At 43.3% G+C, this 17711-nt stretch overlaps 1 protein-coding gene across 1 annotated transcript in view; it reads right to left on the reverse strand.

The window, feature by feature from the left end:
• Positions 1-1266: 1266 nt before the first annotated feature.
• The window catches only part of LOC149343513 (diuretic hormone receptor-like), a 137042-nt gene continuing 120597 nt past the window's right edge, over positions 1267-17711 (reverse strand). Inside the window, exons 9-13 of the mRNA XM_089542413.1 lie at positions 14658-14724; positions 10265-10350; positions 5764-5896; positions 2962-3003; positions 1267-1681 (exon numbers count right to left, since the gene is read on the reverse strand). Of these exons, the coding sequence (XP_089398539.1) occupies positions 1373-1681; positions 2962-3003; positions 5764-5896; positions 10265-10350; positions 14658-14724 (637 nt within the window). The 3' untranslated portion in view covers positions 1267-1372. The remainder of the gene's footprint in view (positions 1682-2961; positions 3004-5763; positions 5897-10264; positions 10351-14657; positions 14725-17711) is intronic.

The raw sequence follows: 17711 nt of genomic DNA on the forward strand, positions 1-17711 counted from the left end.
TTCGTTCGTACAAGTACAACTTTGGAGCTTTCTATCAACAAAGTGAAGCGCTATGGACGAAAAGTGTTCTTACGATTTCCGTTGACGGGCTTCCGAATTGTTCAGCAGCTTCGCTGCAATAGAGCTGGTTAGATTGAGGCGGAAATATCACTGGCAAGTTGCACTGTGCTCTTAAACGATGTTCTAAAAGATCGAAGGCGATAAGTAAAACAATGAAACTTACTCTCTCCGTAACACAGCAATCATAGCGCAGGAAGAACGCAAGACAAAGACGAGACGGGACAAGCGCTTAGCGCTTGTCCCGTCATATAGAAAAGTCTTCGGAGACTGGACTATATAATCTGAAGCACCATGCGATCTTAAAATATACCTCGAAAAGGCATATGTAGTCACTGGAGGGCTAAATTTGCTGAGTCTTCATAAAAACATTATTTCATGGAATTTAATACTAAATCTTAGCTATAAGCCCCTTTCAATCATTTTACTCAGAGAAGGGCTAGAAAGAAGTGTGCAACACTTATTCGCTTACATGCAGCTGCTCACAGTAAGTTGTTGTAAGAATGAATGCCTCATTTACCTTATTAAAACAAAAAGTGGCATGCGGGTTGCGAGAACTTGCACAAGACGCATAAAAAGCCTTTGAGGCATCTGTCATTTTCTAAGGATGGAACTTATTTCTCGACTATTATCACTAAGGATAGAACTTATTTCTTGACTATTATTACGCAATTCCAGCTGCACAGCTAATTATGTGTGGTTTTTAAAGAAGATTTTTTAACGAAAAAATATTCAGGAATATGCTGTCCTTACCGGCAACACAATGAGTTATGACTATCTTAGAACGATAAAACCGCTTTTCACAGCTTTCTGAGCAAAGTGCCTATGCAAAAAAAAAAAAATTATAAAGTGCAATGGCTCAAACGGCTTCGAGTTATCACTAGCTCCACATTTACATTCTTCCAGCTTTTAATCTGTGCTACTTGAACTGCAGCTCTTCAGAAACTAAACACACGTCAGTAATGAAATGCTGTTACAAAACGGCACAACGCTAAAAGAAGCGTATCTGATTAAGGTGCAGATAATTCCCCAAAGGAAAACCTCTTGAATGTTTGGCGCACAACGTACTGGTGCAGAAGGATACGAACGGCACGTGGTGGCATTCATGTTTAGTTTTTCCTGTAAGTTTAGCGCCTCAAGACAAGTTAGGGCGCAGACCATCGATTAGGCTTTCAATCGAGCTACAATACAAGCATGCAGTCAAGAAAACCTACAATTTTTAGGCATGCGGAGGACCTGCCCAAGAAACAACATCTGTATAAGCCGCTCACACTTAAATCATGCGGCGACGCGTTACAAAATAGCGGCAGCACTCTTATACGGCATCGTCCTTTCCTGGCGGCCCGAACGCGCCATTCGTGAACCGGTGCGCGGGTCCCAGGAAGCCGGCGTGCGGCACAACCGTGGAAGTGGTCGAGGCGAAGCTGATGCAGCTGGACCGGGGTGCTCGGCCTTTGTAGAGGCGGCCCGTTTCGCCGTGGCCGCCCACTGTGCCGCCAACACTGGACACCCCCGTGGACTGTCGGCAACCCACGCGGTAGCTGAGGCCCTGTCGCATCTGCTCTGCACTGAGAGCACGAGCCGCTCGCCAGCGCTGCAGGTGATGACGAATGGTACTGCGCACCTGCGATGGCATGCAAGGTGTTTTTTTCTCGACGTATTGCGTTCAAGATTTACATCCGAGTATTATTTATACTACTACAGGCGCGGGAACAAGTGACAGACAGCGCCACGTTATTCTAGTGAAAGTAACGCTTGCCTAGCTGCAAACTAGAAGTCACGCCGTGTGAATTCGCAACTATTTCAGACGTATGCGTTTGGTTATGACATCTTCGAGTCGCGGCCTGATTATCGCGGCCTGATTTTTGTCAATCGTTACGGTAACTTGGTTGGAGTTTCGGGGCCATCACGAAAAGACGGGAATGATTCACGCGGTCAGCAGGCATGAATGTGCCTCTCCGTGAGAGTGTTCTCCGTTTAAGTTTCCACGTAGAGTTTCGTTTTGCATTCCGTATTTTCGTCAAAAATATTTTCAGATATGCTGCTGATCTATATTCGGTTGACACCGTTAGTTAGGAGGTCTAGCACTATGCATCGCATTTGCTGCGATATGCAGCCAGCGGTGAGGTCCGGTGGGTATATCTGAATGACAAAATGGAGAGATTATGGAATACGGCCTCTGGTGTCACTGTCTTGTTCTGATGAACCACATACATGTTGGTTTAGTATTGATGAACCACTGAGCCGCCGCGGTGATTAAGTGGTTATGGCACTCAGCTGCTGACCCGAAAGACGTGTATCCGAACCCGGCTGTGGCGGTTGAATTTCGATGGAAACAAAATTTTAGAGGCCAGTGTACTGTGCGATGTCAGTGCACGTTAAAGAACCCCAAGATAGTTGACGTTTCCGGAGCCCGTCACTACAGCGCCCCTCATAGCCTGAGTCGCTTTGGACCGTTAAACCCCCATAAACCAAACCGAACCATTACCACTGCGCTAAAAGAAAAGTAATCCTGCGATAAAGGACATTTTCCGTAAATGACCAAACGTTTATACCACATTAGGGATTTCAACTTTGCAGTTTGGTGCATTTAATTTAATGTTGCGTGTATTTTTTTCCCGTAGAAACGTGAAGTACGCAAAGATGATTACGCAAAAGCATCCTGCATTAATAGCCAATCTGACAAAAAGTGAATTCAGTTTGCAGGTTTAAAGAAGCAAGCGAATTTTCTGGGAAGTGTGTTCATGTGGGAAATGATGATATATAAAATGTGCTCAGTGCACAGATATGACGAGAAGCTCATGCTTCAGCGTCAAGACTTAAATTATTTTCAGGTTTTGAAGGTATATATCAACGTTTCCACACACTCGCGGGAAAGAAATACCGGCAAAATAGATCACATACCTCACCATTGAAGAAGCAGTAAAGTACCGCCACTGTGAATCCCTGAAAAGGAAATAAAAGTTATTGCTTTGAGAATGTGCATCCCTGTGTTACAGAAATAACTTGGTGATCTTAGCGATTAGAGTTTTAGTACTACCGTATTGTAACCACTGTAACTAAATTGACCACTACCATACAAAAAATGTGGCTAGGCAAGCCTGGCATCGGTAGCAACGGCAACGCGTTTTATATCTTCCGTACGGCTTTCCGGCTATGCTAAAACTGTTTATTAATGCATACTCTCCTGTGCGTCGTTTCTGCATTTTCCATTTTACGCCATCACCGGTCGTAACTGCTTGACTGGTCAGATGACTAAGTTTTTTTGGTGAGAAGTTGACCGCGTTGCGCGGAGGCATCACGAAGCGCATTCTGATTAGGGAATGCACGAAAAAAAAAGACGGTTTGAACGCTTCGGCTTCCAGACGAAACGAAGTTTGCTCGTTTTTAGCTCGTCTTTGAGCATATGCTACAAATATTTTTCGCACACTTTGCATTTAACAAAATTTTGATGTATTTTACTCTACTGCAGCGCTTGAGTGTGGGTTTCGTCTTTCGGACGGCTGTGTTTTTCAAGGTCCCATTCAGGAGATGAGAATGATTTCAATGTTAACGCAGCTTTGAAATATCTGCATCTATTCTGGCACCTTATTGTCCGCTTGTGCTAGGCATCATTTAACGAGAATAACACGCTATCACGGCAGACCTCCTCCAAAACGAATCCGAGAATGTTGGTCATGGTGACCCCCTCGCATTACATTCCGGTCACTTCCTCTTGAGGAACAAAAAAGACCCTGAAAAGTACAAATCAGATTTCCATAGAAATATGTGCGGAAGGTTGGGAAAGCATTGAAACATCCATTAAAAGATTCAGCCATTCGTATCCATAGGGTTTAATTCTGCGCTTTGTGCCTTGTGCTCTTGTGATTTGGCCATCATCCTTCTGACTGGTCATGTCCAGCAATTTCGGACAAAAATCTTCAAAATTTGAAGGTTGTAAGATGCTTTTACGGAAATATTTAGGACAATGGTGGAGTCTTCTTACATGTGGAAAAATACTTCTTTTAAAATGCTTCCATAGACCGCATCGAACAGTTAGACTCCCTTAGGAAACCAACGGGGAACGGAATTGACCATAGCAAGAGCATTAACGCAAAAAAATTAAGACTGCCGTCGGGTGACTTGCGGATGTATTGATTGTTATAGTGAAATTTTACATTATATGAAACAATTGCGTTCATTTCGTACTCAAAAATTCTTTTTCCAGAAATGTTGGGTATGAAAAGCAATAAGCTCGAACACGAACCGTCCTACAGGTTTTAAAGAGCTGATGTCTGGTGATGGAAATGGCACCAGCATTATGAAGCTTTTTCTTAATGCACTGAAACAAAGTAAAAGTAGGAACTGCAAATTGTTCGCACAATGTTGAAAACTGGTTGTAATGAAACTGATTTTGTCGTTGGGGTTATGCGCTAAAGTCGCGGGAATAAAATTTCCGATGTATGAAAACATTTCTCTCTGCACTTCATGTACTCGTCATTGCAACGTTAAAGCCATTCCAGCGCATTGTATGCTGTGATAGTTTTTCTTAGCGCTTGATCTGATTGTTCTGAACTCCTGGGTGCTTGAAGCACAAAGATGGTTTATTTTGTAGCGCCCCTCTTCATCCGGTCATATATACGCACCTGTAATTAGCCTCACTTCTCTGGGATGTGTGCTTTCCGTACTCCTAAACGCAAGATTTATGCGCGCCTTTGCTCTCTGAAGTTACTAGTGCGAATAAGAATAGTCAAACGCCTTTGAATTTGAGAGGAAGTTCTGTAACGGCAGCCCCATTGGTGGGAAGAGCTGGATATTTTGTATCGAAATTGAAAAAATATAAAAACGAATTTCACCCAGTCGTCCTCGTTTTGCATTTACCAAAGCATTAGTGAATATTTTTTATATTTAATAAACATTTAGTATGGTGCAGCCATCATCATCATCATCAGTCAACGATCACTGCAAACGCGTGAAAGTTGACTACGACCGTAGTGCGACTTCTACGCACGTTTATTAGCTACATTTCAACCCAGGCGCCTTCAATATAACTTCTAATTCAAGAATAATTTCACGGTAACTTCGTTGTCCTGCTACCAACGTCTAGTACTACCATCAATTTAGGGCAAATGAGACGCGTATATATTTTTTTATTTGCAGTACTGCTAGACCCAAGGTGGGGGTCGTGACAGGATGGAAAACCCATCAGTAATAATTAAGACTGCACACATTTAAGGAAAAAAAACAACACTGTTTAAAAGGATACTACGCATGAAATATTTAGCACGTGAATAGGAAGTAGAAAGCATTCAAAGACATATTAAGGTAAGGAGCATACTTTGTATAATCAGTTTACTCAACACCTCAAATTCATCCACGTCGCCCACGTGATCCATAATATGACTGCCTTGTCGCCAGAGCACATCCTTTTCGTTACCCTCCCTTGCCTACTTGGCGCAATAAATTTTTCACATACAACAAAAGATAGATTTAGCTACCGGCTTTAGCACCCTTGCCATCACCTACAAGATTAGCGGAAATAAAAAAAAATCAAGGGTGTGACGGATTTTCACGTCGTTGCTTTTTATTGACGTCTTTAGGCCCTTGAACGGTATCGTACTAACAATTGCTTCTTTAAATGACGCTCTTGAGAAGATAAACACGGGAGTTTTCTTGTTACTGTCTGTGGAAGGAAAAGTTCGTGGCAGGAGAAGCTGATCAACTTGCCTGCGTTGAGAGCAGTGTGATCTGCAGGTAAGTGAATACAATCTTGGCAGTCTTGTGAGAGGGAGTCCAGATGACCAAAATGTACGTGACGCCAAGCAGAGGAGTGAGGACGAGCAAAGCCTTCGCTGCCTTCCTGCATGGGATTTTCAAACGAAACACAGTGATCTACAGTAATCTGGACACAGTCATGCCCATGTGGTCACATTATGTAGGTAAAGCGGAAAGTCATTCTCTCGCAGTTTCCCTATTTACTTTGCACTTAAAAAAAAACACGTGCTTATTTTACATCGTTCAGCTTCTCTAGTGAACGTAATTCCCCGTAAGGCTGAAGATAGAGCTTCCTGTGATACTAATGCCGTATTCAGATTGGCGATCTAGACCACGGTTCTCTTGCCCCACGAACGCAAACAAAGTATTTAAAGCGGTGATTTTAATTCAGATCCTAGTTACCCTTCATACACGAGGAGCCACTCCGAGGGAGATTATCTCACCTTCGCCACGTTGCCGGCAGCTAATCTTGTGTTTTAATCACCAATCTGAATTTTTCAACACTGCTGTGGATTTTTAGCTCCTAGAATTCCGAGCGACGATCCGGACCGCCCTCTTGAATACGCCATATGAAAGAACTAGCGATGGAAACTTGCTTACTGATGAGTAGAGACCGGATTTTAGGCAAACGCCTATTTTTTTCAACGCTTCGTAGGCGCACCATTTTTACATATGAGCACGAATTAGGTGTTCACAATATGCTTAATACTCTTTTTATAGTGCCTATAAATGCCTGTTTTGGGTGTCAGTGCCTATAAATGCCTATTTCCGACGTCGGTGCCTAAAAATGGCCTATTTTACAGAAAAGGGGACTGAAATACACTGTGATTTTGCTTTCAGATTCTGTTTGCTTTCGAATCCATTTCGGCTTTGAGTAAAACACCATTAGATGACCTCGTCAGTTGGCTGTGGTGAACACTGCACCTACGCCGGCTGTGTACACAATACCAACCACGTCAGCCGAAAATAACGAAGCAACCTTTTTCCTATTATCTGCCATTTTATCGATGCAGCTTGTTGATAACTTTGGCTGTTAAAGTGGTAGTCTACCAGATGGCACCACGTTTCGGAAAGTATACGGAGTAAGTTATAGGTTCGTCCAAATAATTCCCAGTTGGTTCCAATTGAAACCAACTGTAAAATGTTCCATAAACCTGCTGGAAACAGTTTAACTGATTAAAATTTCAATCTGGGTAACCTGCCTTATTTTCGTTCCTTGTGCCCCAGCCGCATGCCATCATCATCAAATGGCATTTGGCGGTAATCTTGTTGGATCAGGCTACACTAGACAGCTGGCAGTCGTGCGTGCATACGAAAACGCATTCGTGCACTCAAACCATACAGTAAATGACTGAAACAATGTTTATTTCTAAATACATGGCCTTCTGTTAAGGTGTTCATTGTTTCTACTTTTGTACACGACAAGGGAATTGTTTGTTTCCACGTATACCAAAGTGTTTTAAAAGGGTTGGTAACCGTCCCTTTTGCTCTGCTGAAGCATTTGTATTGTACGAAAAGTTGCTCGACAGCATTAAAAAAAACGGCTTCTAATGTTCGCACCTTGCTTAACGTTGCAAATCATTCCTGCTGTGTTTTTGTTTTATTTTACGGCAGATATTGCGCGCTGAAGTTCGGAATTGTGCGCACTTTTGATAAAGTTTATAGTGCTTATTTTTCTCCGTTAGGTGCCTAAAATGTAATTTTAGCCGCCTATTTATGGCGCCTAAAACGTGGTTTTTAGTGCCTAAAAATCCGGCCTCTACGGATGAGGTACGGCTCCGGAACGTCGTTTAATCTCGCATGTGCCAATAAGGCTCGGCAGTTTTCAGTAACTGATGCTGCATTGAATGAACTTGCATCCCAGGTATTAAATGAGTGGTCCGACGGCAGGAAGCATGCCAGCCAGTAGTCGTTTGCGAAAATGAATGCGGCTCATGTGGGCAGGAACCACTTCTTGAAGGACAGCGTAGAACTTTAGAGAGATTATGGTACAAAAGGGTGGGCAGATGGCTCTTGACAATCACAAACTAAGCAAAACAGTAGAGAGCGTCAAGGTGTAAGCATCGTGAGGTTTTCCCTTTTATTTTTCACTTTGGGATTATTTATAAAGATCAGACAATTCACAGTGGTTAGTAGCATTTCCTAGTACTAATATGGGGGTGAACTCTAGCTTCTACTGAAGGTGCTGAGGGTACAAGTAACGCATGCAGTTCAGCATTTTTTTTTAAAAAACCACAGTTTTTCTTCCGCAACATTGTGTATTATTACGAAGCGGTGAAAGCTGTGGGTAAAGCAAGCCCGCAGACCCAGTGAAGTGTAAGTTGTTATTTCACTGATATCGCACTTTTAAAAGATACTCAGCCGGATTACGACGATTGCAATGGGGACTTGGTCGCCTGGTTCTCGGAAGCAGCCGATGTCAGAGGACCATTGTCAAATGCCCCGCTGCTTTTGCCGCATTTTCAAAAGCCCAGAATTTAGGTGCCTGTTAAAACAGCTGCGCTTTTTATTCCGTTGCCCCGGCCCACGAAAAAGTTTGTCCTTTCACACTACGCACTCCTCAGTGCAACTTTACAGTTGTCCTAATGTACTGTAGCGCCTGCGCCTGTGTGAAGTCAATTTAGAGTATCAGGTCATAACATAATCAATTTTGAGCTGACTCGGACAAACGCTACTGCTTTCTTTCAAGCCCTCGGACAAAACTCACTGCATGGAGGCTTTGCATGTTTCAGGAGAATGGGCGTATTATGTTACGTTAGGTAGCCTTTAACTAGGGTTAGAGTTAGGTGAGGTTGGCCTTCGGTTAGGGTAGGTTATGTCTAGAAAAAGGCACTAATTTGCGGAAAGAAGCCCCTACCCTCCGTTCTCGATTGCAGGTCAAGAAAACAACAAGGTGGGCTAAGAACATTGATGGGAGTGAGACTTAAAATGATTCCCTGTCGCCTACAAATAATACTAGAAGACTCCAGATTGCATACAATCTCGGGCAGCTGATGTTTCTACGTAACTAGATTTAGTATTTACGTATTGTCCCATTAAATGCTTTTTAACCAGCTTGCCTGCCTTCTTCGGTTAGTCACTTGAACCCCATCAGTGAATTACATATTTTTTAATTCCATAGCGGCTCAGAACGATAGCGAAGTGGTCTGATTTAATTTACACTGTTAGAGATATTTTAGTTTAAGGGCTGGTTAATTACCAGTAGAAGACAGTGACAGCGGGAACAGCATGCATGCTGGGTATCCGGCCAGGGGTTCCTGGTATGAGATTTTTTGGCATGCAAGGGTCATGGCACGGGGCAAATGCTGCCAAGAATTTTGCGATGAGGTGCTAGAAAGGGGGAGGGGGGGGGGGGGGGGTTAGCGACAGGTGTTCATCACTCGAGGCAACCGCGCTACAACCATATGGCCATTGTCGAGATCGGAATGGCCGTAGCTGTTTCATCCCTTCAATTTTGCTCCCCCCTCCACTCCGCAATCCTGGAACATAAACACCGATTTCGCCTCTAGAATAGCGGGCACTACTTTTTCAGCATTAGAAAAACAGCGTGACTCCCTAACGTCCAATAGGGCAGGGCAACAAGGCGGCATCCATTCAAGGAGAGAAGAGGGAATGGTTTGCACACCCCACGTTCCATGCAAATGTATGGCACAGGATACTTTTGTTTCGCCTCGGGCGGAGCTCACAAAAAAACTTCGGCTAAAAAAGAAAGCAGATTTTGTTATTCTTTCTGGATGCGAACAGCTGGCTGTCCTGGCAAGTTTTCGCTCTTTCCTTGCCAATGAGATGCATACAAAAGCGCGGAATACTAAAGCAGGTTTAGGTTTCGGGCGAAAAAAGAAGTGACAATGGGCAGAATTTTTTCATTAAAGATCAGTTTCTCGACGGAGATGCAATCACAGTTCAAATGAAGTTAACCTTTTCTAGACATACGATTAGATGTTTTACTTTCCATCCGAAATGGTGTTGAGAGTTTCGAACGCAGTTAAAATGCTTCCAACTCCTATTCTGAAGCTCAACCATTACCCAAGTCTTTCAACATAACCCTCACATGCCGTATCGGGGAGTCCATAGCACTTTATCGCGCCACACATGGTTATGGGTCTTTGCAAACAATTTTCTAGCTTCGGGGCAGCGTACCCACTGCAGTTTGTCTTGCATATTGGTTAGAAAGTGATAGGATTCCGTGCTGGCGCCGAAAAGCAAACAAGAATGCAAGAACTGGTGCAGAGTGGTGATTCGGGCTGGTTGGTTCATGGCTTACAAAGAAATGACGGCAGCGCAACCGGAAAATGGAAGACATGGTAGTAGCCAGCGCTTGTGGTCAGCCATTTTACGGTTGCGCTGCTGTCGCTCCTTGTAAGAATGTAAGCATATCCCAACACTGTGCCAAAATGTGCTGCTTGGGCTGAGCTGCTCAAATAAGTAAAAAGAGTAGACTGGCGTGCTTTACCTGTACTGTTGCGTTTCCACTGTCGTCGTGGCTCGTAGTTTGGTAATAAGGACATACATAATTTCCCCCATGAAGAACATGTTAACCTGAAAAATACATCATAATAAGTAGCCACCAGCGTTCTTCGCGCTTCTAATGATGTAAAACTTCATATATTTGGCATTGCACACTCCAGTAATTTAATATTATTATCAGGACTGCACTGATGTTGTCATAAAGTTGCTATGCCTTTCTATGATTCGTTCGTAGCTATCTGCAGAAGAAAAACTTTGTGCTCAATAAAAAATATGGTGGTTCATGTGGCGAGCAAGAAAATGAACTTGATGTACCTCGATGTATTTCTATTTGTGTGTCAAGACTGTGTATTGAATTGACAGAACCTTCTACAGAGATAGTTTTCTATGGGGTGAGAACACGAAAAATTTGTCATTTTTTATGGTGATAAATCACTCGAATAAAACCTATACATGTGTTGAAGAATCAATAAACCCTACCCGGGAGATAGTGACTCTCGGAGTAATTATATTCTTGATAAGCGGGACTCAAAAAGCTAACTCAAATGTCATTTCTATGCACTGCCAATAAATTTTATATTTAAAATTTAAACGGACTTAATTTCAGGCTTATATACCAGATGTTCAAATACTGATGGCCAAATCAAGGAGTTGAAAGCAAATATTAGTTTCTGTTTTAGAAATTGGCGCAGCGCGAATGTCAACTAGGCCAGTTTTATACAGAGCTAGTTCACTTTAACAAGAAAGGTAGCATAGCACAATTCAGAAACCAAAATGTTACGAACATATGCAATATTTTTTTTGCTAAATTATCGCTTTGCTAAATGAAGCAAAAATCAACCTTGTCAGCGATGCTTGCATGGCGGCTTCGCGATAGCCACCTGCCTTAAACGCGAAGTCACGCTCTGCGCAACCCGAGCCTACCGACTTAATGCGCCACCATGGCGTCTAGGTTTGCCAAAAGCGTACTTCAAATTGAAAAGGAGGAGGAGGAACAGCTTTATTCTAAGAAAATAACAAAAAGTCCTCATGATTTGGCTTCTACTTGTCCTAGTGTCCAAGGGCATGAGCTTCACTGAGAGCTGTGTCCAAAGAGCCATGTTTGGCGAGCTGGTTGTTGAGGTAGCAGAGCGGCTTCCCATGACAAAGGGAATGGGTTTGGTACTGGGTGAACTGCCCTGGGCTGGGGGTATTGCCACATATATTGCATGAGGGTGGGCTTGGGCAACCCACTTGTTAAGCAGAGTAGGAGGGTCAAAGTAGGGTGGTAGGGATGAAGGAGGTAAGCTGAGATGTAGTATTTGTCTGCAGTTGCTTCCAGACTGCACTGTATTTTGAATATAGCGTATGGTGAGGTGGTACGAGGTTGAAGCAGCTCTTTCTATAAGGAGGGGTAATTTGATGGTATGTGAGCAATGCTCGCGAGGCTTCCCGTGTGGTTTAGGGCACCAAATCTTCCGGGGCTCGGAGGGATAGTTCTCGAGCCAGCGCATGAACGCGCTGGTACCTGGGGATCGAGGCATACTCAGGAACCCACATGAGGTTTGTCTCTTGGTTAAGCGTGCGTCCTGATGCGAGAATGCGTCAGGTGGTTCGTGTGATGGATATGAAATCGGACGGACGGAAACGTAACTTCCGCTCGCACATTTTTGGAGCAGTTGTGACGCATAGGCTATGAAGAAAAAAGCGGCAAGCGCTAGTGCTTGTGTAGCTGATCGTGCAGGTTTCCCGGGGCGATGCCATCACGACGACGTATTTCATATCAAGGTTACGTGCTGGCGTGCCTACGAAAAAGATTATTGCAGTTGCAGCACCTATAGTGACCAAAAAGACGGATGCACTTGAGCTGAAGACGGTATTGCAAGTAGCGCTAGACGCGTGATTTGTGTTGTAAAATTACCGGAGTAGTCTGCCTACATAGAAGCGCAAGAAATGAGACGGCGTATTCTCACTGCTTTCCGGATTTAACCAAAACCGGCCGTCGCCTAATTTCACAGCGGTATGGTTCACAAAAATAGCCATATAGGAGAGCTGGCATTACGCTCAATTTCGGTAGAATGTGTTGTTTCTTGGCAGTTAATAAACAGCTTATAGGAAAACAATAATAAAGGTGACAGTTTATATAGGCAAAATGCTTTTTAATTTGATGACGTTTCGGGGAATGAGAAAAACATTTTGTACAACTAACTATCATGCTCAGTCAGAAAGCGAACCATTCTGAACGGCTCAGCAACTGAAGTTTTATTGACTGTTATGTCTCGACGTTAACTAAATGTCTCAACTTAATCACACTGATACTGAATGTTTACGAGGTGTCCGGATGTTGTCTATGTCACTTAACAAGATAGCGTCTGTCCACACGCACTACCAGGGAATTTCGTTTCATAGCACTGTTGTTGGCTGAGCACTGAGACAACTTTTTTTCGATTGCAGAGGCGCCCGCATTTTCTTTGTCAAAATAAGTGCTAGTTGGAACAATAAAAACATTTGTAGGGGTCAGAGTAAACAACAGTTTAGTAAAACAAACACAGCGAAAATAACCAGTGGCCTGTAGCTTGGTTTAACAACACACACACACACACACACACACACACACACACACACACACACACACACACACACACACACACACACACACACACACACACACACACACACACACACACACACACACACACACACACACACACACACACACACACACACACACACACACACACACACACACACACACACACACACACACACACACACACACACACACACACACACACACACACACACACACACACACACACACACACACACACACACACACACACACACACACACACACACACACACACACACACACACACACACACACACACACACACACACACACACACACACACACACACACACACACACACACACACACACACACACACACACACACACACACACACACACACACACACACACACACACACACACACACACACACACACACACACACACACACACACACACACACACACACACACACACACACACACACACACACACACACACACACACACACACACACACACACACACACACACACACACACACACACACACACACACACACACACACACACACACACACACACACACACACACACACACACACACACACACACACACACACACACACACACACACACACACACACACACACACACACACACACACACACACACACACACACACACACACACACACACACACACACACACACACACACACACACACACACACACACACACACACACACACACACACACACACACACACACACACACACACACACACACACACACACACACACACACACACACACACACACACACACACACACACACACACACACACACACACACACACACACACACACACACACACACACACACACACACACACACACACACACACACACACACACACACACACACACACACACACACACACACACACACACACACACACACACACACACACACACACACACACACACACACACACACACACACACACACACACACACACACACACACACACACACACACACACACACACACACACACACACACACACACACACACACACACACACACACACACACACACACACACACACACACACACACACACACACACACACACACACACACACACACACACACACACACACACACACACACACACACACACACACACACACACACACAATGCGTTGAAAATCCCGATGACAAAATGACAATTATTGTTTAGTAGCGCCCTTTCACGTTCATCCTGGTGATACATCGAAAACTACCAAAAGAGTAAAATGTTCCTGTAGTTACTACACTATTTTCTAGCAGAAATAAACTCGAGGCAAATTGAGAACTAGTGGACAGTACAGCATGCTGGCACACCTTTTCTCTAGCGTAATGGTAGAGCTGGTAATGTTGAGATGTGATGCAAATTCTGATCAACGGCAGGTTCAGGTTATACCTCTTTGTATAGAAGGTAAAACTATATGCGACCAAATTTACTTTACAAATCACCCACTGCGGTGTAATGAATTTCATAAGCTGCACAATCCTAAATTTCGTGGACACTAACTGCAATACTAGTGAGACAACTATTGCGTTATTCTGGTTATTACAGCTGATATTTAAAACAACAGAGCAAGGACTCGGTACCAGTTGTTGGCGGAGCGCCTGCTTGCTTGCAAGATGAATAAATTAAAATTTCGAGAAGAATAAACCTTACAAACTGTTCTGTCCTCTTAGGTGACACTTCGCGATAAAGCAAAATCACGTGACAACGACCTCCTCCACCCGGTACTTCGCCGACTTTTTTTACTACTTACCAAAAGAACGATGGCAACAGGACAGATAAAGATGCAGTCGTAAATATCTTTTAACTGCCATACGCACCTGCGAAGGAAAGACGTCAAAGTTAAAAACCGAAAGTGCATGTCGAGACAAAAGCATAATATCTTTTTTTAGGACCTACAAGGGCAAGACAGCTTCTTTGTTTGGTTGAAATATGGCACGACGGGGGCCGCTGGTGCTTTTCCAGCCTGAAAAATCTCGCCGCGTGACTTCGTCCAATAATAACCCGCACGATGAGGGGAGACGAAGCGATCAAAAAGCTCTTTGTTCTCAGAATCGAAGCCCGTATCCACCAGGGCCAGCGTCGCGACGACAAAAAGAAACATAAAAGAGACTAAAATCGTTTTTCCGCGGGAAAGAGCAAGCCAGCTGCGATCGGCTTTGAGGGCCGCTCATAAAAGCGCCGAAAAAACACAATTCAAAGAAGAAGAATGTGATGTCGCCAGCTGTCATGATCCGCAAGAGAAACGTTACTAATACGATCAATGGGTTTGTCACAACGGCCGACCACAATGGCGCCGGGGCATTCGCAATGTGCCACGGAACTGTTTTTCTTTAACACAATTGAGGATTTTGACAGATCCACTATTAAATTCGGCTCTACTTGTAAAAAGAATGTAAGATTTTCTAAAAGGATCGTAGGTTTAGTTTCATCAGTCCCCATTTTGTTTATTACGTTTTCTGCCCTAAGACCGGCGGGAAGACAGTCAGACAGACAGAATTTTAACGCAATGAGTAACTTCTCGATCCACCACAGTACCTACCTTACGCTTCTTTATCAATCCACTATTATATGATATGAACGCTCCCCCAGATTTCGGAGCGGAACCATCACTAGAAGATGCGTCAGTGTTCTTGTAAAAATGTTGATTTGAAGATGGTACGAGTGTCCATTTGACACTTATCCTAAAGACATTTATGAAAATTATAACCCCCATACAGGCGTGACAATACGTGAAAGTTTGCAATAATCCAGCAACATTCCCTCGTTGCGGCGTAACTAATAATGACTTGGACTTCTATAATACAAATAGACATGAAGTTTTCCGACTCGTTTCAAGTTCTGCATTAATAGTGTGCAGTAGTTTTGGGAAAATTTCTGCTCCTGTCACAAGATGTGCAAATGGTTTAATGGTTTTGATTGCCTTAACTCTATATCCAAAACTTTTGAAATTTCCAAAAATTAAAATTTTTTTCCTAATATAAGCTTACTGAAATCAAGCTTACTGAAATTACTAGCATTTTCTAACATTTTTTAGCCAGTTGAAATTTTGAAAAATTTCAGCTTGAAGCCCAACTTTTACTAATATCTTGACATTGGCTTTTGCATCTCTGGCAACTGAAAGTTACTTTGTTTTCAGAGGTGTCCAGACAACATTTTGAGAATTAGGCAGGTTTTTTCATAACAAACACAAAGATTTACATTAGTCGGGCACGCTTGGTACTGAGGCGCAAGACAACGAGGGTAAAATGAAAATATGGACGGAGAGCCGTTTAGACAGTTCTAATTTCGTCTTTAGTTCAGGTCCATCTGATTGGGCCAATGCGCTCGGAATCTAGCTGCGCAATTCTTACCGCTCTAAAAAAGCCTACAGCAATATTTGCTTAGCTCGTTTCTGGCCTCGGATAAAACATTATCTTCCTAATGCATTTTTTTTGTAGTGTAGTGAGATTTAAAGTAGACGGCGGGTGCGTAGTTTAAGACAAACTGTACCGAGTGATTTAGTGTACTCTTTGTTTATTAGGATGTTGCCGTTTGACTTTCACAAAACAGGGCATGATTAAGAACAATGATTCCCTCACTAAAAGAGCACCTACATTTGGATATATTCGCCAAACATGGAGGGCATAATAAATAGTCACTTTATTCAATTTCTTGTCTATGAAATTAGGGTTGCTTGTAATATTTCCTTAGTGAGACTTAATTAGTATCTAAGAGAATGGGAAATAAAGAATCGTAGGTCTCATGAATGGAAATACGCAAATTAACTGACCGTACCGTGCTTGCAAGAACTGTGGTTTCCAATTACGTAAGCAAACGGGTCCAGCATTTCCGTAATATTGTTGGCTGTTCAACTGGCACATTCCATTCTCTTCATTAGGCTTAGCTGCGCTTTTGCGACGCTTTCGTGAATGAGATCTACAGACCTCAGATGTGTCTTTTCTCAGACTTCTTGATTTTCTCCCCTATCCCAATTCGCTTTTCTAATTAGATTAATGTTCTCCGGGTAATTTCGTACTTCCCTTCCTGCAGTTCAGGAAATGCAAATGAATGGCCACCCCGGCTTTCTCTTCTTCTTCCCTTTCTGTTGTCCAGCCAGCGAACTTGCCGCTACGTATCCATTTTTGTTTTACACTCACTGAGTGAAACATTGCTACCCTTCCGTCCAATCGGAGTTTATCGCGGAGACTTGCGCTGAAACAGTTTCCTTGCTCTCCAACCTTGCCTGAGATCAGAACAAAACCGGTCGGGATTTTGGTATTGGTCTCTTTGCTCGTGGACTTACAGTTTCGCATGCGCATTTTTCGCTTTGCCCGTTGCTGGTTGGCAACCTGAGTTTATTTGCGCAGAATGAAGAGGGACGCACTTTTTACGATTATACACCTTGAAAGCCAGGTGGCGAAAGAAAGGCGTAGTTCATATTTGTGGTTCTTGCAGCGAAATAACAACAAATTTTGGAGCGACCGCATCTATGCGTTCTAACTAAACAATTCAATTCACATTAGCTACATGCTTTCATATGAAGACGAACGTTCGTAATTGGGCGAAGGTGCCAATCCTGTGACATCCTGAAATTTGCGATAAGCACGGTAAACGGAAGCCTGAAATCCAGGTTTACAGATGAGTGGACAGTTGCTGCTCTAAATAGTCGTTAGTTTTTTCGCACCTTTCAACAAAAGCAAGTGAGCTTTATTCGTGTATTTCGTGCGCCTTTTTTGCGTTGTTTAGCCCAGGTGATCAATGTGAGCACTGATGCAACCGTCATTGAGAACATGCATTTTAATAAACGTGCTTTAGCTGTTAGTTG

The sequence above is a fragment of the Amblyomma mixtum genome, chromosome 5 (assembly GCF_055824585.1).
Source record: "Amblyomma mixtum isolate Tamu chromosome 5, ASM5582458v1, whole genome shotgun sequence".
Taxonomy (NCBI): domain Eukaryota; kingdom Metazoa; phylum Arthropoda; class Arachnida; order Ixodida; family Ixodidae; genus Amblyomma; species Amblyomma mixtum.